This window comes from Pyrus communis, chromosome 15 (genome assembly GCF_041283825.1).
Source record: "Pyrus communis isolate YQ-2024b chromosome 15, ASM4128382v1, whole genome shotgun sequence".
NCBI classification, from domain to species: Eukaryota; Viridiplantae; Streptophyta; class Magnoliopsida; order Rosales; family Rosaceae; genus Pyrus; species Pyrus communis.
In genome coordinates this window covers 41,694,228-41,715,459 of record NC_142579.1, presented here as the reverse complement: position 1 = coordinate 41,715,459, position 21,232 = coordinate 41,694,228, and the positions used below count along the sequence as shown (strand labels likewise).

Below are 21,232 nucleotides of genomic sequence, written 5' to 3'. Positions count from 1 at the left end.
ACTTGATGAGGGATATTAGTGCATATGAGCATGTGCACTAGAGAAGGCCCAGCACTCATATATTTTGGGCCGATTAAGACCAATTTGAATTCAGCCCACCAACATTGCGTACCCAAAATTCCAATCGCCATCTTCCGCCTCCTCTTTCACTCTTCTCGCGGTTCTGTAACGAACCCCATTCTTCTTCGCGCCTCCATAACACTCATGTGATTGTCCGCCAAAGGACAATCCCACAAATTTAATTCCCGCCATGTTCCTCTCCTCCGCTCCTGCGCGGCTCACTCTCCTCGCCATCCTCTCAGCCACCACTGTCTACTGTTTCTACAAATCCCGCCGCCTCCGACGCCTCAAGCTCTCCCTAAACCCTAACCCTGGCTCTTCGCCTCGCAGAGGCAAGCTCTTCTTCGTCTCCCAAACCGGAACCTCCGAAGCCCTAGCTCGTCGCCTGCTCGATTTTCTGAAATTAAAAGGCGTCGCTTTCGACCTCGTCGACCCCAACAACTACGAGCCGGAAGACCTCCCGAAGGAAACCCTAGTTCTGATCGTCGCTTCGACTTGGGATGACGGGAAGCCGCCTCCGAACGCCAAGTTCTTCTCCAATTGGCTCGCCGAGAGCGCGGAGGACTTCAGGGTGGGATCGCTGCTGCTCTCCAATTGCAAATTCGCCGTCTTCGGCGTTGGGAGCCGAGCCTACGGCGCTACGTTCAATGCGGTGGGGAAGGACTTGGCGAGGAGGATGAGGGCGTTGGGCGCTTCTGAGATGTTTCCGATTTGGGAAGGTGACGTGGACGGTGGTGATTTAGACGAGGTGTTTGATGCTTGGAGTGGGAAGGTGGTGAGGTTTCTGAAGGGTGGTGCGGCGGAAAATGGCGGGGTTTTGGGTAATGGGGTTAGTGATGAATGTGAAGCTGAGAGCTTTGATGTTTCAGACGAGGAAGATGAGGAGGAGGAGGACGGTGGGGAGTCAGGTGTTGTTGATCTTGAGGATATTGCAGGTAAAGGGCCTTCAAGAAGGAACCCAGTGGCGGCGACGAAGACGAACGGGACAGTAAATGGTAAAAAAGAGATGGTCTCTCCGTTGATTCGAGCTAGCTTAACGAAGCAGGTAAGCTTTTCTGAGCAGACTTCTTTCTGGAAGATTTGAAGTGGCTTTTCTGAGCAGACTTCTTTCTGGAAGATTTGAAGTGTTGTGTTTGCCTTTAGGATTTTTGTTCTGATCTTTGGCTTTGATTTTCCTCGAGTGAAAATGCAGGGGTATAAAATTATTGGTTCTCATAGCGGTGTCAAAATTTGTAGATGGACAAAGTCGCAGCTTCGAGGCCGTGGAGGTTGCTACAAACACTCGTTTTATGGCATAGAAAGTCACAGGTAACCGAAATTATTATCAATTTGGAGCAGATTTCGCACCGTCCTTTCCCATGTACATGTCTGTGTGACTCTGAATTCATGCATTATGCGCATATTTTAGATTGAGTGTTGCATATCTGTAATACCTCAGTGCTATGTAATTAGTGGTGAATTGGCAGTCTTATAACATATACATTTTGAATTTGTATATTTTACCTAGTTGCATTTACTTTTATAGTTTATGTATTTCACGTTGCCTCAACTAGCGGTTTAAATTTGAGACGTTGGAATGAAACAGGTGCATGGAGACAACCCCTAGTCTGGCATGTGCCAACAAATGTGTTTTTTGTTGGAGACATCACACAAATCCTGTCGGAAAGAGTTGGCAGTGGAAGATGGATGATCCGTTAGAGATTGTTAATTCTGCCATAGACCAGCACACGAAAATGATCAAGCAAATGAAAGGAGTTCCTGGTAAATCCTGTGATTTTTTTCTTTTGGTAAGAAATACATCCTTGGATAATGCTTTAAGTATTTTTAGTTGTACAAGACTGCTCGAACCAGTGATGAATTAATTGAAACACTGTTTAGGAAGGCATGGTTATATTGGGTTCCCCAACTATTTGGTTGTACTATCATCAACTAAATCCTAGGAAACTTAATAGTGTATAGATCTGCTTAATTCTATGTCATGAGATAACTTCTCCTGCAGGTGTTACATTGGAGCGATTAACAGAGGGTCTCTCTCCCAGGCATTGTGCCTTATCACTTGTTGGTGAACCCATCATGTATCCTGAGATTAATGCACTCATAGATGAGCTGCATCGAAGACGGATTTCTACTTTTCTAGTAACAAATGCTCAGTTTCCTGAAAAGATCAAAATGCTGAACCCTATCACGCAGGTTTGCTTGCTACTGTTATATTGCTGTCTGATCTTACATCATGCTATTCTTTAGTTTTGGCAATGATTTTGGACTTCTTTGCACACAGTTATATGTAAGTGTAGATGCTGCAACTAAAGAGAGTTTGAAGGCGATTGATAGGCCACTTTTTGGGGATTTTTGGGAGCGATTAATTGTAAGCATCTGACCTACTTGATACTTTGAGGTCCCAATTTCTTGTCTTCAATCCACTGAGAAAAAGAAAATGATTCAGTACTTCTGGTGTTACTCATGTGTTTGCTTGAATTTTTATCGCCAGGATTCCTTGACTTCTCTCAAGGACAAACAGCAACGAACTGTTTATCGCCTAACTCTGGTGAAGGGCTGGAATACAGAAGATATCGATGCTTATTATAACATTTTCAGCCTTGGCAGTCCTGATTTTGTTGAAATCAAGGGAGTTACATATTGTGGAACGTAAGTTTTCATTTCTTTGGTTCCTATGTAGTCAGGTCATTTAAATGCTTTAGTTCTATATTCAGAGTGATCAATTCACAGGTCTGCTACATCAAAGTTGACAATGGAGAATGTGCCCTGGCATGCTGATGTTAAAGCATTTTCAGAGGCCTTAGCTTTGAAAAGTAACGGGGAGTATGAAGTCGCATGTGAGCATGTCCACTCGTGCTGTGTCCTCCTGGCAAAAACTAGCAAGTTCAAGATTGATGGCCAGTGGTTCACGTGGATTGACTATGAAAAGTTTCACGATCTGGTATATTTGGCTCCAACAATTATATACTCCTAGAGTGCCATTTGGGTGATCATATTTATTCACTCATCCATTCTTATGGAAAATGCAGGTGGCTTCTGGAAAACATTTTGACAGTAAGGATTACATGGCTCCAACACCTTCATGGGCCGTTTATGGGGCAGAGGAAGGCGGTTTTGATCCGTATCAGTCTCGATACAAGAAGGAGCGCCATCACAGAACAAACCAGTGACAACCAGGTTAGGGGTTTGATTAGTATGGAGTTCTAGGAACAGTTTTGATTGTATTGTGTTGTAGTTTTACCTATGTGAGCAAGTTTTTGCACGACATAACAACAGTCTATAGATTAAGAGAGTTTCTGGGTAAGTTTTACTCTGCAATGTTTATGTTCGGACAATGTCATAAAGATGAAACTACTGTTTAATCAGGGAGGTAATTACTGTTTATGTTCCAATTCATTCAAATAGATTCAAAAGGTTGTGGCTACTTGATGTCTTTTGTGTCCTTTAGATGTTCTTAGCTGACACTAAGATAGTGGCGCCCAAAACCTATGAAGCGTTGTGTTTTACCTTCTTGCATTACGTCACATGATTGGTTTGGGACGAGCGCTTTAATTTTCGGTCAATATCCATTTGTCTATAATCCTTCTCACGTTGTTTTTTTTTTTTTTTTTTTTTTTTTGGTCAAGTCTTCTCACCTTGTATTGTAACAATAGTTGGCGAAATATCTGTTTCAATGGCCCCTTGTAATGGTGCTTGATCTTCCATAAGTGGAAATTGTCGTTACCTATGAATGTCGTACACAGCTTTCCACATCAGCCAACCTCTTTCGTGCATTATTTTTGTCTTAGTTTTTACTGTTAGGCAGAGCAAATTACCTCATTTATCCAAACAAGGTATCCCCTAATGGTTGGAGATGGAATTTCATGTTATATGTCATACGATACATTATTGTTTCGATTTCTGGAATTGGTGAATTGTACGATGGTGATTAGGGAGAGACTAAATGTCTGTGAGTTTTTCCAGCCCTCGAAATGATGAACCGTCATAACGAAATCACTAACTAGTCTTTTTTAAAAATAAAACAAAATGAAACGTCCAATCAGTAAATTTTATTTCACGCGCATTATTTGTTCACGTAGTATGTTTTTTTTATCCCATTTGATTTAATATGCACCTCGAACATTTCTCAAAACTTTTACAAATCTATATTATAACTCTCTAATTAATAAAACTGACCATTTTATTACCAAAAACAAAATATAGAACCCTACTTTCGCAAGTCTTTGCATGGATGGTGCATACTACCAAAAAAGTAAATAAAAATTAAAAACCGCTTTGGTCTAAGATACAATTACTAAATTAAATTGTCAAAAGTCCCTAGGTATAGGACATTGTAGAGCACCATAAAAATTTCTTACAACTTATATAATTCAACGTAAATATACATAATTGACTTGAAATACTGTTACGTCAGCATAAAACTCGTGGCTAGGTTACTTTTATCTATGATTAATGCTTAATGGATGAGACACGAGACGGTAGTAATTAAGCTAGGTGCCTCACGCGCCCGTGGAGTGGAACCCCTAGCTGCCACGTCCTACTTATTAGAAAAGCACTTATTGGCCTACTGAGGCGGCGAGCTTAACCTGCGAAAGCAGCTTTCTTTCTACTAGCTTTGCACGCTTGCTTGTGCCCCTTCAAGGGCGTGCTTTTATTCGTGTATTAATTTAGAACGTGAGTGTCACGTGATAGATGCAGCGGCTTGGCAATTGACAGTAGCAGAGCTGCTAACTCGGCTAACATGCGATTTCTGTTTCCATTTTCCAGATTTTGCAATCTTCCTTCTTTCTAAATTTTGCAGAAAACCCCACTTCTTTTAGTGGCCCCTCTATTTTCATTTATTTTGTCTTCTTACCCCTTTCAACATAAATAATTGGGCGTAACTAAGTTGGTTATGTCAGTGTTCTCCGCTACTTTAAAATGATATGCCATCAATAAGAATCATACGTTTATTAACGTATAAGTAATAAACTAATTATCAACTTTCATATTTTTTTTAATTTTCAAAACAAACTTTATCTATAAATTTAATCTTCTTAACGTTATCTCCCTTCAATTATTTTGGTTGCATTTTAGTTGCAGACTTCAGTCTCATCCAAGTTAGCTATGCTAATAATGCTTCACTTTGTGCCTAAGTTCGAATTCTTTTCCGGATGGATTAGTTTAAAACATCGCTTGCATTATAACATAAACACCAAAACTAATTTCCTACAGGTGAAAATAACGAAAAATGAAACTAATGAAAGATATATTTTCATCAATGAACTGAGAAATAAAAAACCCTAGTTGCTCAGTCTAATTCATCCAACTACTAATCAATAGAAAAAACTAATCGGAAAGTATTTTGATTGCGAACAGAAAAGCTGATTATATTATACAAAGGCAGAGGCTGGAAGAAATCAAATGCAAAAATCGAAGTCCAACTCTCTATCTTCTGCATATAATTTATATGCAGGAAATTAAGGAGAGATAATATGTTGCCTTTACAGATTTTTTTGATTGATTTAATTAATTTTCCAGATGTTTTTAACACAGAAGAGGAAACTAAGAACAATAAAGAAATTACCATGAGAGTAACTAGCTATGGCTACTCTTTCTGGGTTTGCTTTTCCTCCTTGCTCTACTTCTTGAAGGCTCCCTAGGTAAAAAACCTTCTTCTTCTTCCTTTTTACCACTACCTTCTTCTTCTTCTTTTACCTTTGGCTGCTGTAACTCTTCCTGTTGCTTCTGCTTTTGATCTTCATCATCCTCATACTCATCTACTTTTGCTTTTTTGGAATCACTTTCTTTAACATCTTCAGCTGCAGAAGCAGAAGCAGATTCTTCTATTCCTGCTGTGGATTGCTCTTCAATAACAATCTTGCGAGGCCTTCCTCTCTTTCTTGGGGTATGAGCCTGGGGTTGCTGCTGGGATTCGTCTCCGGTTGACGAAGCTTCTGCTATTGCCACTGATAGCTCCTTCGTTTTCTGAGGCTTCTTTCCCATAGAAAAATTTCTCTATCAAATAATAAATATTTTGATGATAATTTTCACCAAGACAACAGCTTTTATATTAATCTGATGAGTAGAAATAAAACCCCGAAAGCCAAAAAAACTTCAAGAACATTCTCTAATATTTTTCACTCTCTCTCTCTCTCTCTAAAGATGAGAACCGGCAGAGAGAGAAGGCTTAAATCTTTGACCTGCACCTAGATTCGGAAAATACCATTAAAATAATCTCTTTCCAGTCATATACGAGACCCAATAAAATTCGACCCGGCCCCCTCCTCCTACTCTCCTATTACTGTTGGATAAAAATAAGCAAAAATATTTTTATAAAATTAAAAAAAAAAAAAAGCTCAAAAGCCACTAATAATCGTATTTCCCTTTTCTTCGGTAGTACCTATTTTTCTATCCCCTTCATGTCTGAGTAAAAGAATATAGAAAAGACAAGGGAGGAGGAAATGAGGTCGAAAGCCAGTGAGGGAAAGCTATGGAGTCGCTGAGGATGGATAACTCTACCATATATATTTTAGATGCTACCATGGTTAGGGGTCTTGTTAGGGTTTTAGGGTGCTTTTAAACTAATATTAAAAGGACGGATTTAGGTCTTTATGTTTTTTAGCACAAAGATATTGAAACGGTGGAGCTATATGTTTTTTAGCACAAAGATACATTTTAAATTAAGAAGAGTAAGGGAGTTCGGTTAAGTCGAATAATAGATAATACAATTTATTTAATATCAAATTCTTTATTTACGAAATTTGAATTTATTATTTTTTATTTACAAATGAAGATAAGTACTACCAGACCGTAGTATTGACTATTAATCAAACGTTAAAACTTAAGCTAGGTTTAAAGATAAATGCTCTTGAACTTAACTAATTGATTTTGTGCATCAACCAATCTTAAACTATTCGAAAGAGATTTGGTACACATATTGAGTGAAGAGACGAGGACATCAACTTGCCAACTCGACAACGGCCACATCTGCAAAAAGAAGGCTTCGGGGTTGGACAAAGCTAGTTTGGTATTGATGTGTTTTGCAAAAAAAAAAATTATTTTTGTTGTACAGTAAAAATGAGCTTATTTTTACTGCTTCACGTTTTCAGTTTTTTTTTTATCTAAAATTATGAAAATAAGTTTTTTTTTTTTACTAAACATATTTTTAAACTTAAACTCATTTTTTATAAAAATATCTCAATGCCAATTCAGTAGCAAATGCCAAATTGGTTATCTTTCTCTCTCTCAACCTTTTTACTAATGTGAAAAATGAAAAAGGTGAGCATGTGGGTTTATTTCGACGTGGGTAATAAGACGGATGCGTTGTACTGTATGGTTCAGGACTCAGTGTTTCAGTCTGACCACCAGTGTCGGGTTTCGCGCCCTTTGAGCTGTGATAGGCTGCTTCTGAGCTGTATCCTACTCTACTCTCCCTCCTAGACATTGACCACCGCTGCGTGCCCTTCTTGGCCTTGACAGATCATACATACATGGATGATCATCATGACATTCGCTGCGCCTACGGTTTGATCTTGGAGTCGTTGAGGCACATATCCTGTTGGCTGTTTTACTTGGAGGCATTTACGAGATGTTGAAAGGCGGTGATAATTTTAAGTAAACACACACACGATGTGTGATTTAATCGTTCATTCATCATGATGCATGATTATTTTGAAATATCGTAAATAATACGGTCGATTTGGTAAAAGAGAGAACAGAAAAACAAAAGTCGCTTGAGAGTGCAGAACAAAAAAGAAGAAGAAATTAAACAGCGGGCATGGAAATCAGCAGGGTTTTACCGCCTGTTTGTGATTTGAGCATAGGAAGCCTCCAACCATTTCTATTTTCTAACCCTACCAAAATGTTTCCTAACAAAAATATACAAAGTGTGCGGAACTCATTTTTTGTAATATATTTATTACTCTTTTATTCCTTGATTTGTATTCATTTTAAATGATTTGGTACGATTTTTGATTCGTGAATTTAAAAAGTTGAAAAATTTTGAAATAGGTCTAATTTTATAGACCATCTTTTAAAATATGTTCAGTTTTTAGTGACTTTTGATTTTTAAAATAGGTCTAATTTTCAGTCACTTTAGACCCATATCAAAAAATCTTTTTAAAGTTTACGGTTTAAGAAATAAGTTTTCATACTTCTCAATACTATTTTTGCGTAAAAAATCACCATAATGCTTCTTTCAAGGTGACAAAATATATTTCGTATTTAAGTGGCAAATTAGCAAATATAATGTAAAGCATTTTACTGTGGTGCCGAAAGTAATTTAAGGTTTGTTTGACCGACCAACATGGTCAAACCTTGTTATAATCCTCCATCCTTCGTACCTTCTACGCGACCCGCGACTCGCGACAAAGTTTGCATAGACGCGTAATCACCCTCACATTTGAAAATCTGCCGACGTAAAAGGCCATGGGTCCCGTCATATGCCCCACCATTCCAGGGCTACGTCGTCGTTTCAAGCTATTCCATCCGAACACCAAACTTAGCCGGTTTTGGTTCCAGGAGGAGCCTCGCCGGATCTCTTTATCAGGGTTCTGAAATTTTTTTAATTACATCTATTTATTGTATATTGTACGGTTAGAAATTATTGTAAATTTTTTATTTAAGATTAAATATATATAGTATATGATAAAAACTAACTATATAATATATAATAAACATATATAATTGGAATATCTAGCGAGGATCCTAAGTTGCGAATGGAACCTTTATTAATTCGGATAATTTGTTTATTATGGTGATGCGGCATTGCGAGGTTGCCTCATGTGGTCAACGTGAATTGGTCAACGAGAGGTTCCAAAGCTGCCGCATCCACATGTGCGGATGTCGATATCGTTGTGGTTATTCAATTCAAGGTTGCTTAATGCAAGTTTGTTAATTATTGACACTCTAATTACGTACTTAACCCGCTAAGAGTTCGTTAATTGGAGAGCTTTACTTAATCTAGAAAGTAGGTTATGTAACGATAGAGGAAAACAAAGTAAAGAATAAAATGTGTTTATCAGGTTATGTTATAAGTGTTGTAAACTCAAAAGTTTATACAATTACGGTTTCATTTCTTGTCCTATTAAACTATAAATCTTTTGTTGTTCAAAACCAAAGGTATCACTCTACTCTACCCAACCTTTTGTTCGAGTGTTGGGTAGAGCGATGGTTGGTGACTTGATGAGAGTAAATAAATTAGGATAGTATTATCCACATATTTATTTTTACCTCTCACATATTTTTATTAGGCTTTTTGGTCACTAATCTTTTTCAATTTATTTCATTCGGAAATCGAAAATTAAGAATAGTGCATGAAAAATAAGAAATAAGTGTGTGATAGCACCACCCTTAAAACTAAGCAGTGTATAAAGTTGGCCACCTAATAAGAATACCATAAAACCAAACGAATATGAACGAAAATACCAAATTCATATGCTGCCAAAACCATAAGAGTGGATATACCAAATTTTAGAAAGGAAACTACTTGGCTGATTGGACATCGAAGAAGTTTGCAAATGACAGTTTGACACGTACATACGTAAAATGTCAAGGAGTCGAGTTTTTCTCCTTCGGAGATTAGATTGGACGGAAATCAGATTGGGCTGATTGGATGAAATGGATTTGGGAGATTCTTGGCCCTTTGTTTTGGATCGCATTATAGGTTTGCTCCCGTAAAATTTGGGTTCAACTTTGTATCAACGGTTTGGGCTTCATAAACTGTTCTTTCAGCCCATAAGAAGAGGCTTATTTTGCTTACAGACACTATGGTTGAAAACAAATTAGCTATATTAGGATATATTTTTTTTTTTTTACGCATTTATATTTAATCATTTTCATTATTTTTGTTTGATTTATTTAACCTAATGATGAAAAATAATAGATATGTGAGAAACAGAAAAAAAAATGTGAAAATCAACTTTTCTTAAGAAATCATTACTATCGCAACTTAGTATTATAATCTAGTGGTATTTGTCATAACCCAGCCCAGGGGGATCACTTCCCCACCCCGCTCTACCACCGTAGCACAATATTGTCCGCTTTGGGTCCCGACCACGGCCTCACGGTTTTGTTTCTGGGAACTCACACGAGAACTTCTTCAGTGGGTCACCCATCATAGGAGTGCTCTCGCGTGCTACTTGCTTAACTTCAGAGTTCTCATGGAACCCAAAGCCAGTGAACTCCCAAAAGGCCTCGTGATAGGTAGAGATGGGAATATACATATAAGACTTACAGGATCCACTCCCCTGGACGATGTGGGATGTTACAATATTCATCTTTACTTGTAAGTGAGAGGTCTTAACCGTTCGATTCTCGCCAAATGCGAGTTTGAACCATATTATTGCTAGCCCATTGTAAGACTAAACCCACCATCTCTCGCCTTAGTATAGATAATATCTTTTGTTTAAAAAAAAATAAAAATCATTACCATCATCTTTTGTATGATTAAATGGTTAAGATTAAGAAACTGTTTGCTAAATATTTTGTTTTAAGATGTTAATTTTTAAACAAAAAAAATAATAACTGAAAATAGTTATTAAATAAAGTTTTAATTCCAAAAAAATCTAAACTAATAATTAAATATTTATAAAAATGGACCCCAATTTTCAAATGTTTTTAGTTTTCAATGTGTCAAAGTTATACTAAGAGGAAATACAAAAATATTATTTTTATCATCTATTTGTACGATCATTCTTATTGAAATGAGATTCACATGTATTGGAGAGCCAACGGCTCCACTTTTATTAAAAAGATGATATAAGTAATGATAAAATAGATTGTAAGTGTAGCATTACTCTTAAAAAATAACTATTGATTTGTTTTTATTTTTATGAAGAGAGTATATCTGTTTTCTAACTATTTATAATGGTGAATGTAAAAATGGGTAAGAAAAGAGAGTAGAGGGAGGCAGATTATCTATCTTCTTGTTTGAATGCCCTTCTTATCCCTTTCTATTTGTACGGTCACGATTAAACCACGTTAACAGTTTATATTTCTATTACTTTTTGTTTTATTATTTTTATAAAAAAATAATATAAAATATTAACATAATTTAACCGTAATTCTATAAAATAAGAAATAATATGAATAACAGAGGAAAGCAGACAATCTGCCTGCAAGAGTACAGGGGCGAACACTGCACCACTAAAAAAGAACTAATTATTACTTTCTAACCAAGCAATTAGGCGTTGCCCATCCCTTTCAGGCTTTCAGGGACAGGAAGCAAGTCCAAATTCTTCTGCCTCCTCCCCAATCGGATAAGATGAACAACAAAATTTAAGTAAACGCCCATTTCCCATTCAGATTCCTGCTCCCCTATAAAACCCATCTCTCCATTTCATTCCCTTCTTCGGAAACTCTCAGATTCCACGCACCACAAACTCAAAAGCCTCAAGCTTTTTATTTTTCCATCCCAAAAAAAGGAAACAACAACAAAAGCAACCAACAATTATTTTTATTTTATTTTGGAGGACTCGAGTCAATCGTAATATTGATTGGCAGCCACGAATTCTGGGCTGGGAGGAGAATCAAAAGCCTCGACCTTGAAGGAGTTTCGAAAGCGATTCGGGAAGTCACTTTCTGCAGTTGAAGATTGTGGATGGAATTGAATCAATTACTTGGTTAGTGTTTTATTTTAATTTTTTTTTTCTCTTTATTTGTTTATGGCTGTTGATTCGTTTGAGAGGAAGAGAGAGATGGATTTGGCTGCTTCTGTGAATTGACTGATTGTGGCCAGCTTTTGCAGCATATTTATTTTGTTTTTCTTCGTAATTTTGCAATATTCTCTTGCAAATATTTCAGAATTCAATTTGGTTTCAGTTCGTTTGCTTTCCTTTAAAGTTTTACGAAATTACGAATTGGATTTGAAGATTGAAGATTTGAATTGTTCAATTCTTGTTTAATTCCAGGATCTGCTGGTGGGTCTTCCTGTTTTCATCCTCTGGTCAAATAAATTGTGTGTAATTTTATTTTATTTGTTTGAAGACTATGTTCATGCAGTGAAAAGCTCTAAAATTAATCTGTAAATTTGGATGGCAAATTGATTGAATTGCTATACTTTTAGGCTAATACAAATGGGAAATGATTGCACAGTTTTATTCTCGTTTTGCACACTTGTGTTTATTTATGTTCTTTGATTTATATTCGAAGGCTATAAATATACAAGGGTGTGCAGACGGAGAAAAGGCGTGTGTGCGGAAATTACTTTCCATATAAATGTTTCATCTTTCTATGAAGTTAGATTTGTGTTTGTTCAAGATAAGAGTGAGCATATACCTTTTGTTTTCAAATCCTATTTATTAGCATGTAGAGCTGGATTTTTGCTCTTTCAGTTGTGAGATTGAGTTCTTTTTTCCTCAATCTATGGGTTTCTAACTTTCTGTTTCTTAACAATGGGGTGTTTTTTTTCCCCTTACAAAAATACCGTTTTGCCGGGCAAAGGCAAACTTTTCTTGATTATGTGCTGGTTTAATGGATTTGAGTTTGACCTTCCGGGTTTCTGGGTTTTTTCCTCCTTTGTTTGTGATTATCTGAACCGAAAATATTCTGGTTATTTCTTCACAGGTTTCTTATGCCAGTCCGAGTTCAACTTGTGTGGTTCCTACTGCAATGACATTGCCGTTTTGATCAATATCGAGGGATTTCAGTGAGGATTGCCCGCCTAAATCATGGATGGTTCAAATGAAGTTTCAAGCAATGGTGAAGTTGAGAATCATGCCCTCCAGATTATAAGATACTCTCCTTACCAGCCCTGCAGTAAATTACCTTCATCTTGGTTTGATTTGAGAGTCTTCTATGTGAGGATCAGTAACTTTAAGGTTGATGATTCGACCCCAAAGTTTCTGACTCTCCATCATATTCCTGTAAGCCCGGATACCCTTTTGGAAGTCAATGGTGCTAAAACTAGCATTCACTCTGAAGGTGTTTCTTCACATCTTAGAAGGGATCGAGTAGATAAGAAATCTGAAGAGGCCACATTTGTGAATACAGACAGTATAAGGTTGACGGGGAGCGCGAGATTTGAGGTGTATGACAAAGATGATCTCATCCTCTCTGGGGTGTTAGAGATGTCTAATAGCAACGGTTTCGTTGGGGAATCAAAAAACAACGTCAAGCGATGGAGCATGAATTGTGAATCAGATATCAGTGCTTGCACTGGATTTTTGAAGGGGAAACATCTTGGTGGCGCTGAATTAACTGCACCAACCATTGAAGTTTACATCACAGGGTGTTTCTCTGGCACACCGATCATCTTAACCAAGACCCTGCAGCTTCATTTTAGAAAGAAACACAATAGGAAGAGCACGTTGGGTGCAATACCAGAGTACGAGACAACCGAATGCCAGAAAGATGTCTCTCCTGGAGTTGATATGGAGGTACATACTGAAACTTATTTTTTGTATTGAAGGATTGAAACTCAAATTTTGTTATGTTCACTTCAGTGCTTTGCCATAGTTTGCGTTTATCTGGTATCTTAGGGTTGTGTCGGTATTTGCATGTTGTAAGGCGCCTGTGTTCATCTAATGCCTCACTCTAGGGTCAGTTTTCGTTTGTTATAAGGCGAAAAATTATTTGAAGCTTTATTTGCAGTCATTGCAGTATTTGATATCAAAAGTTGGACAATGCATCGGTGTCTCCTTCCGTGGATGAATAGATTTACGTGCTTTAATCCAAACATTCGAATCTAGTGGTCCATAAAACCGGTGCATCCCGCACACCAGTGTACTGTAGGACTCATTTGATAGATGAGATGTTGAACAATTTCGTCGTTTTCGGGAGGCAGGTCCCCAGTGATCTAAAACTATATAGCGGTATGGTGAAATTGTTGCCTTTGTTAACTCTTTCGTACGAGCCTTGCAGCTGCCTGCCTGTGCTTCCTGCCCTGAAACGTACTTCTTGTTAAACAAGGACTTGCAAACAGAATCTTATCTTATGGCACATGGGTATTATGGGTAGGGCACAGTTTTCAAGTGATGGGGTTGTATTCAATTAGCCCGTTCTGTCTTCTTTTTCATATCCTTGTTGGAGTCAGACTTTCATTGGCCTCATCCAACGAGACGTGGGGATGGTCCGTCGTTGCAGGCCCCACCTTCTGCTGGGTTGTTGTAGACAATATTCTGAAGGTTATATTGGCACCGTTTTATTATCTTTGGGATCTTGGTACGACGGTTGTCTTAATTTACCCTGGTTAAGATGGCATTCATGAATTTGTTCTGTTGGTTTTATCTCTTACGTAAAGAACGAAAGGTTAACTTACTAAGGGTATAATTAGTCATCATAGCATCTTTCATTTGTTATAGTTCATATCTCTGTTATTTATTCTTCAGTTGGGATTGTACGTTTTGGGATCCCCTAACCTTTCTTGAATTGCAGGTAGCAGAGTACAGAAACTACAAGCCGGAGAACGAGGACGAGTACAACAATATGTACTGGAGGAGGACGGAATATATGGACGGTGAAGACGGAGAACTCTCATGGTTCAATGCTGGTGTGAGAGTTGGCGTGGGTATCGGACTTGGCGTTTGTCTTGGAGTTGGCATAGGGGTCGGTTTGCTGGTCCGTACTTACCAAACGACCACGCGAACTTTCAAGAGGCGCCTGGTGTGATTAAACATCCGGATGTCAATGTGTGTGCTCAATTTCGAAAGGCAGCTAACCTCGTCCACATTTAACGTGCATCTCGAACGACAGATTTTGACTTAGTACTGTTTGTGTAGCTGACAGTTTATATGTTTCGCATTCTCTGTTGTTTCCTCTATAAACTCTTGGTGAGAGGTTTGTTTAGAAGAAGGGCGTAATAGAAAGAGATAAACAGTCTTTGATTTGGACAACAGTATATAAATGGTAAAATATTGTATTTCGTTGTAGTAGATAACATCTCTTTCCCCAAAGCTAATAAAATTCGATTTAATAAAGTTTATTTCTGGCTATCAGACTAAATGCGGATATCAGGAGAGAAAAACAGTGCACGTATTCAAGCTCAGGCTCAAGAAGACGGGGAAAAATGAAGGTTTTGCAAACAAGTGCTTCAGAATTTTAATTACGCATTGTCTGATTGGTCTCACTCACATCACAGCTGATGAGATATTTATAAAAAAACCAATGCCAGATTGCTAATTCTTTTTGAAAGATATCAGAATGCTAATTTGTTTTCTTCGGGTAAACGAACTTAACCTTGTGGAATGTCTTGTTGTTCAAGAAATACTTGACAATCTGCATCAACCGAACAGAACAATCTCAGATACTCGATTCAATTATCTATCATCAATTTGAATAACTACTAGATTATAACAGCACAAACCGCACGACCCCTGATTCTTTTGGCAGAAGTAATGTTCAATGAAGCAAATAGGAAGAACAGAACTCAAACCTTCCAAAATGCTTCATCAGATACACCAGATGCCGCAACTGATTGTCTATTGATACCGTGTTCTGCAACATTTCCAGTAGCATTAATCTTCGCCCTAGTGAATGCTCAACGAATCAGAAATACAGAACGACAACGCTTAATACCTACATTCCTGGTCGCAGTATAAGAACAGTCCTCCCACTACGATCGCGAAAACTTGCTCTGTAAACTTTCCCAGTCTCGCCTTCACATGCAACTTCGCGCTGACAACACAACAATCACATCAACACTCAGCTAGAAATGTAAGCATCAGAAACAGAGAACATTGTAAAAAGTAACGCAATATTACCCAGCGGATTTCCTCAGGCTTATAGGTTGACGCCTGAAGCATGCATCAGTGCAGAACTGCAAACTGCGTCCAGATAGCGGTCCAGTCGCAGCCTTGAGCTCACTGATCTGCATATATATTGCAATTCATGAACTCAACTAAGAAGGATTTTTTCACATTTCCTTGAAGACTTGTAAACTTCAAACTTTTTCAATACCTTAGCGTCATGGTTCAAGGGATCGTTCTCTTGCTGATGAGAAGTGCTCCAGAGGCGAAACATGTCCACAGAGTTTTCGATATCAAAATCTTTCGCAACTGAGTGCAGCTTCACCTACAACATCAAGCATTCACCCAGGAACTTAATAGCTGCTCGTTTACTGGACTTGCATGAAACAGCGACGCCAAACGTCACAAGGCGTAGAAAATGATAAATAAATGAGGAAAAATCACGCAAACTGCGGTGTTAGATCAACAACTGTTGGAGAAAAATTTAGAAACAATAAAATAACAGAAATACAGAATCGAAATACTTATATTTTATTATTAAAAAATACTTGCAATACAGAATGCAATTATATTATAGTAACAAAAAATTAAGATGATACTAACTTGAATGAATTGAAGGTAGAGGCTAGCGCAAACGTTATGTCCTTCGAACAGTATTTCCGTCCCACTCGTGTGCTTGTAGTTCTACAACGTCTGCTCGACTAGGATACAACTACCTAATTCTACAACCCGCACTAGATTATAGAACTCAAGCGAATTGCTTTGTGTGTTTACTCTCTGGAAATTTTGTACGGAAGATAAGGAGGAAGACAAGATGATTTTTGATGGAACTGAGGACTCCAGTTATATAGGCTCTTTCATACCTCTTCAAATACCTTTTGGATGTATCTGAAGCAATACAACTCTTTCCAAAGTAATGTCTATTAATAAAAACGTTTTTAATTAATTTAATTAAAAACTTAATTCGAAATTAAAACTATCCACACAACTAATTGATTAATTAATATTAATTAATATTAATATTATACTATAATCATCAAGTCTAATCCACACAATTAGTGGCCCAAACCTCAATCCTCATTTTAAATGGTTCAAGTTCTAATTACTAAGAAGAAATAATAAGCCTATATAAAGGCCAATGAAAAAACACTGTTGTCCGATGTAGAACAAGAGGAGTCTCAAAACTCCTACACCAACCAAACCCAATCTTAAAAGTCAAACAATCAAACAGTCCATGCTCCAGAAGAATTGAACATTGTTAACTATCCAGATCTTGGGCCCCACAAACAGAAGAACTACAAGAACTCAGAAATTTTCTAGCAATTTAATTTTCATAGGAAAAATGAAACAAAAACAAATTAAAAACATAAAAACCAAGCGCATAGCATGAGCAGAGAGTATTCATTGCTACCAGGAAATCCAAAGCCTCAACCTTGCCAACTGCTTGCCCCAGAGAGAGAGAGAGAGAGAGAGAGAGAGAGAGAGATGTGATGACCTTTTGTAACACTAACACGAGATACAAGTGAAGAAAGAAGATAAAAGGGGAAAGACAAGCTTTTTGGAGTTCCTCCGTGTCCTGATTTGGCAGGTCGTTCAGATATTTTGGTCTCCCCTCCTCTCCCCTCCAGAGAGTTTGTGTGTGTGTGTGAAGTGCAATCTCTCGGCTCTGCGCTTTCCTTTTTCTGTATTTTTCCTGGCGGCAGAGCCACCGCCTGCTGATACTTCGAGCGATGACGGGCGGCCAAACCCACTTCCACGTGTTTTTTTTTTTCACGCACTTAATATTTGCACGTGTGGCCTTTGAAGAGAGAATCACTGTCTTGGGTCGATGCCGCTCAACGTGGCGGATTATTGAGTGACGATATTCTTGGAACATTGCAAGTTGCAACCGGGGAAAATTTAATAGGAAAACGGAAAGAGACGCAGAGGAAAAACGAAAAAGATGAATATATGGATTCTAGAAGGTAATCCGAACTCCTATTAACAAGATTCTCTTTTGTCAATAAAATGAAACCTTTTAGTACTACGATCTGATAGTTTTTATTTTCAAATAGAAGTTTTAAATTCGATTTTTATCAAAGACGAATTTCAATTGCATTAATGTTAATCTATTGTGAGGCTTAACTCACTTTCTCGTCCCTTTAATATAGATAATCAATTTTTTCTCTTTATTTTTCAAACATCACCCACATTGCCATGGTAATATCTTTAATTAAAAAATATAAAATAAAATAAAAATTACATTTCTATACAATACTTTCTGTTTTACTTTTTATATATGCACTAGAAATATTACCCGCACATTGCTATGGGATTAGAAATCGTATGAAAAAAATGTTTCAAAGCTATAATATATTGTTACAAAATGTTAATGTTATCTACACCGAAAGATGTTTGAACTTATTGAAAGAATTTTTACATGAAAAGCATAAATTGAATGAATGAAGCTCTTGAAATTCTTTGAACCACTCTGAATAGCATTACTTGTGAATGATTGATTGTATAACAAAAATTAGTAAAAGAGTATAATAGATGAAACTTTCATATGTATAATTCAAACTTCTACACATTTATCCGTACTATACAAATTGTTAGAAACTGCTAAGATAACAATTGGTATCACATAATTGGTATGCTATTAAGCATAATGAATTCCGTGAAAAAAAAAATGATATGCAAATTTAACTTACGATGCTAAAGAAGTTCTATATATATATATATATATATATATATATATATATATAATTCCCACATATTCGACTGTCACACTATAGAAAACACAACTTCACAATATATAAAACGTGAAAGTATATACCTGACCCAAAAATGGCTTGCAAGCTCCAAAATAAAACCCTAAAAGACACCAAAATCTAAAATATATATATATATATATATAATTCCCACATATTCAACTGTCACACTATAGAAAACACAACTTCACAATATTTAAAAAAAAAAAAAAAATTTGTCACAGAAAATGCTAAAAGGAAAAAACTGAAATTATTTACCTTGAGCATAAACGGCTTCGAAGTTGCACATAGAAGCCCCGAAAAACGAAGAGCAAAGTGTCCTGAAACACAAAAAGAGATGCAAATCATACAACCAAACGACAGTTCCAAGGATATAACAAAACACCAAAAATTACAAAAACTAAATTCCAAAAAACATAGAGCATCGTGTTCTGAAACGAAAAACACAAACAAATCATACACCCAGACATCGGATCTAACGATATAAAGAAAACACCCAGAATTAGAAGGAAAAAAATTCATACAAAAATCCCACTTGAACATGGAAAACTACAAAAATAAAAATTAAAACAGCAATATTTTAAAGGTTAAAAAAACTCACCACCAAACAGAGGTGGACCTTGGAGGTAACAAATCCACCCTGATAAAATCCAAAAACCAAAAAAATTAGTACTAACCCAGGGATTTTAAACGGAGGATGCAACAACTATTTATTTTTCCAAGGGTTTTAAACGCAAGATATTTGCACAGATGATTTGGCTGAGAAAAATGAGAAAGATGAGAAGATCGGAAACCAAAGGTTGAGAAAAGGAAAGCAACTGGAAACTAAAGGAGATTTGGAGAGATGCAATTAAAGAGAACTTATCCACAATGATCGACGCGTGACAAAACAGTGGAGAACGCATGGGAAGGCTGTGCCAAGGAAGAAAAGCAACGGGCAAGCTGGGGTCAAACAGGGGCAAACATGTTCTAGATTTTTGTTTTTTTAATTATATTTTGGTGGCAAGGCATGCATCATTGCTGCCAAGTGTGATGAGGTAAGGTTTTTTAATTATTTTTTGGTGGAAAGGCATGTACCATTATTGTCAGTGTGGATTAGGTAAGGATAAAACGCAGGAATCGAAGAGAGAGTCGGATGGCGACACAAAAAATAAAATAAAAGAGGAAGTCATAATGGAAAAAAAAGATACCCAGGATGATCAACACGTGGCCAAAGAGTGAAAGAATCCCGAAGAAAAGAAGGATAACAATAAGGGTCTCTCCAACGCACGAAGCAAGCGAGAGAAACAGAAGAAAGCAGAGAAGCGAGGGGCAGATCCGTCCGGACATTATTTCTGAACAGTACCGGAACCCAACTAGGTTTTAGTATATATAACTAGCAACGGTGCCCGCGCGTTGCTGCGGGTTTTAAAATTGTATAGAACATGCGAAAAGTTCTAAATACATACGATATGTAATACTATTTAGATATATGTTGAAATCTGTTTACAATCATATGGATTGGCGGTTTTATTGCCATTGTTTTAATATTCACATCTTTTACAAATTTGAAATCCTAAGTGTTCTTAACTGAAAGAAAAGATAAAAGTGGTTCTATTGCCATTGTTCTAATATTCACATCTTTTACAAATTTGAAGTTCTAAGAGTTCTTCACTAAAAGAAAAGATTTTTTTTTTTCTCACCGAAATATATCAATTTGAATCAAATCTACCTAAGTATAGATTGTAGCATAACTTGTAATTTCTGCAAGCTGGACACCTGCAATATTAATAGTGACATAATTTCTTCCTAAGCCATTGCAGAAACCAAATTTGAAATTGAATCAAATCTACCTAAGAAGTATAGATTGTAGCATAACTTGTAATTTCTGCAAGCTGGACACCTGCAATATTAATAGTGACATAATTTCTTCCTAAGCCATCGGAAAAACCAAAATTGAACAGAACTTCATGACCCCTCCTCTAACCAAATAAAAGAAGTAATGTTTCTCTTTTGGAACCTCTAATCATATGACACTGGAATCACATGACACAAAACCAGATAGAACATAAATTTAAAAAAAAAAAAAAAAAAAAGAACTGAACAGATTCTCTTGACAAAAACTTATTACCCAAGAATGGAAAGTCACTAAAAACACAAATCACCAATGAAGAAATGAGGAAAGAAATCAGGAACCTAACTTATATAGCATTAGGATGAACCATGCTAATTTGTTCATAACTGATCTGTTTCCCTACATTTTTCAAACTTGCAACCACATATGGTATTATAACATAATGATCAAACAAAACAGATTAATTCTTAAGCACACATTAACTCTTGAGCATGGAAAGGCTTTGGTTTCGTGCAAAATAATGGAAAATAAAATAAGAAACCCATTGGAAAAGTTGGCAATAGATTGGTTAAAAAACAATTTAAAATACTTTTTGTACGACTTGGTGATTCTAAACACTATTTGTTTCTAGATGAAATTAAGCTCGTAAAGAAACATGCCCCAAATTAGCTGAAGAACTCATAAAAGAATTTCTACCTTGCAATTTATCATAACCTTTTCCATCACAGAATATTGAAATTTTTCAATAGAACATGGATTCTATAATGTTGGTTAAAGAATAGGTTGGAGCATACCTCGTAGTTTGTGCAACCAAGAATTACATTGTTATAACGCAACGAAAAAATTAGGGTCAAACCTGTTATGAAACAACATTTTAATTAAACGAATGAACGTGGAAATGAGCTGGTTAAAGTATGTTCATTTGT

At 36.8% G+C, this 21,232-nt stretch overlaps 4 protein-coding genes across 8 annotated transcripts; 2 read left to right on the top strand and 2 right to left on the bottom strand.

The window, feature by feature from the left end:
- The first annotated feature begins 92 nt into the window (after positions 1-92).
- Positions 93-3,481, top strand: LOC137740116 (S-adenosyl-L-methionine-dependent tRNA 4-demethylwyosine synthase). The gene is made up of 8 exons (XM_068479927.2): positions 93-1,105; positions 1,253-1,368; positions 1,646-1,821; positions 2,060-2,250; positions 2,339-2,425; positions 2,549-2,706; positions 2,788-2,998; positions 3,087-3,481. The coding sequence occupies exons 1-8, from the start codon at positions 251-253 to the stop codon at positions 3,225-3,227; spliced, it is 1,935 nt and encodes a 644-aa protein (XP_068336028.1). The 5' UTR covers positions 93-250; the 3' UTR covers positions 3,228-3,481.
- Positions 3,482-5,386: 1,905 nt separating this feature from the next.
- LOC137746014 (uncharacterized) lies at positions 5,387-6,560 on the bottom strand. The gene has a single exon (XM_088685426.1). The coding sequence runs from the start codon at positions 6,040-6,042 to the stop codon at positions 5,635-5,637; it is 408 nt and encodes a 135-aa protein (XP_088541552.1). The 5' UTR covers positions 6,043-6,560; the 3' UTR covers positions 5,387-5,634.
- Positions 6,561-11,142: 4,582 nt separating this feature from the next.
- On the top strand, positions 11,143-14,954 carry LOC137733028 (uncharacterized protein At1g01500). Of its 2 annotated transcripts, none has more exons than XM_068472257.2 (3): positions 11,143-11,660; positions 12,604-13,415; positions 14,413-14,954. In XM_068472257.2, the coding sequence occupies exons 2-3, from the start codon at positions 12,708-12,710 to the stop codon at positions 14,644-14,646; spliced, it is 942 nt and encodes a 313-aa protein (XP_068328358.1). In that variant the 5' UTR covers positions 11,143-11,660; positions 12,604-12,707; the 3' UTR covers positions 14,647-14,954. The 2 variants fall into 2 exon arrangements, with proteins under 2 accessions (XP_068328358.1, XP_068328366.1); XM_068472265.2 differs by lacking the exon at positions 11,143-11,660 and adding an exon at positions 11,730-11,957 and having other exon boundaries at positions 14,413-14,914.
- Positions 14,955-15,036: 82 nt separating this feature from the next.
- Positions 15,037-19,565, bottom strand: LOC137714744 (uncharacterized). Of its 4 annotated transcripts, XM_088685726.1 has the most exons (7): positions 19,074-19,565; positions 18,731-18,792; positions 15,934-16,047; positions 15,738-15,844; positions 15,553-15,651; positions 15,410-15,471; positions 15,037-15,252 (listed from the first exon to the last, which is right to left on the bottom strand). In XM_088685726.1, exons 2-6 carry the CDS (start codon positions 18,737-18,739, stop codon positions 15,456-15,458), a joined length of 345 nt encoding a protein of 114 aa, XP_088541852.1. In that variant the 5' UTR covers positions 18,740-18,792; positions 19,074-19,565; the 3' UTR covers positions 15,037-15,252; positions 15,410-15,455. The 4 variants fall into 4 exon arrangements, 3 of the variants coding, with proteins under 3 accessions (XP_088541852.1, XP_088541851.1, XP_088541853.1); XR_015956690.1 differs by lacking the exons at positions 18,731-18,792; positions 19,074-19,565 and adding an exon at positions 17,134-18,355 and having other exon boundaries at positions 15,557-15,651; XM_088685725.1 differs by lacking the exons at positions 18,731-18,792; positions 19,074-19,565 and adding an exon at positions 17,134-18,357.
- Between the last annotated feature and the right edge of the window lie 1,667 nt (positions 19,566-21,232).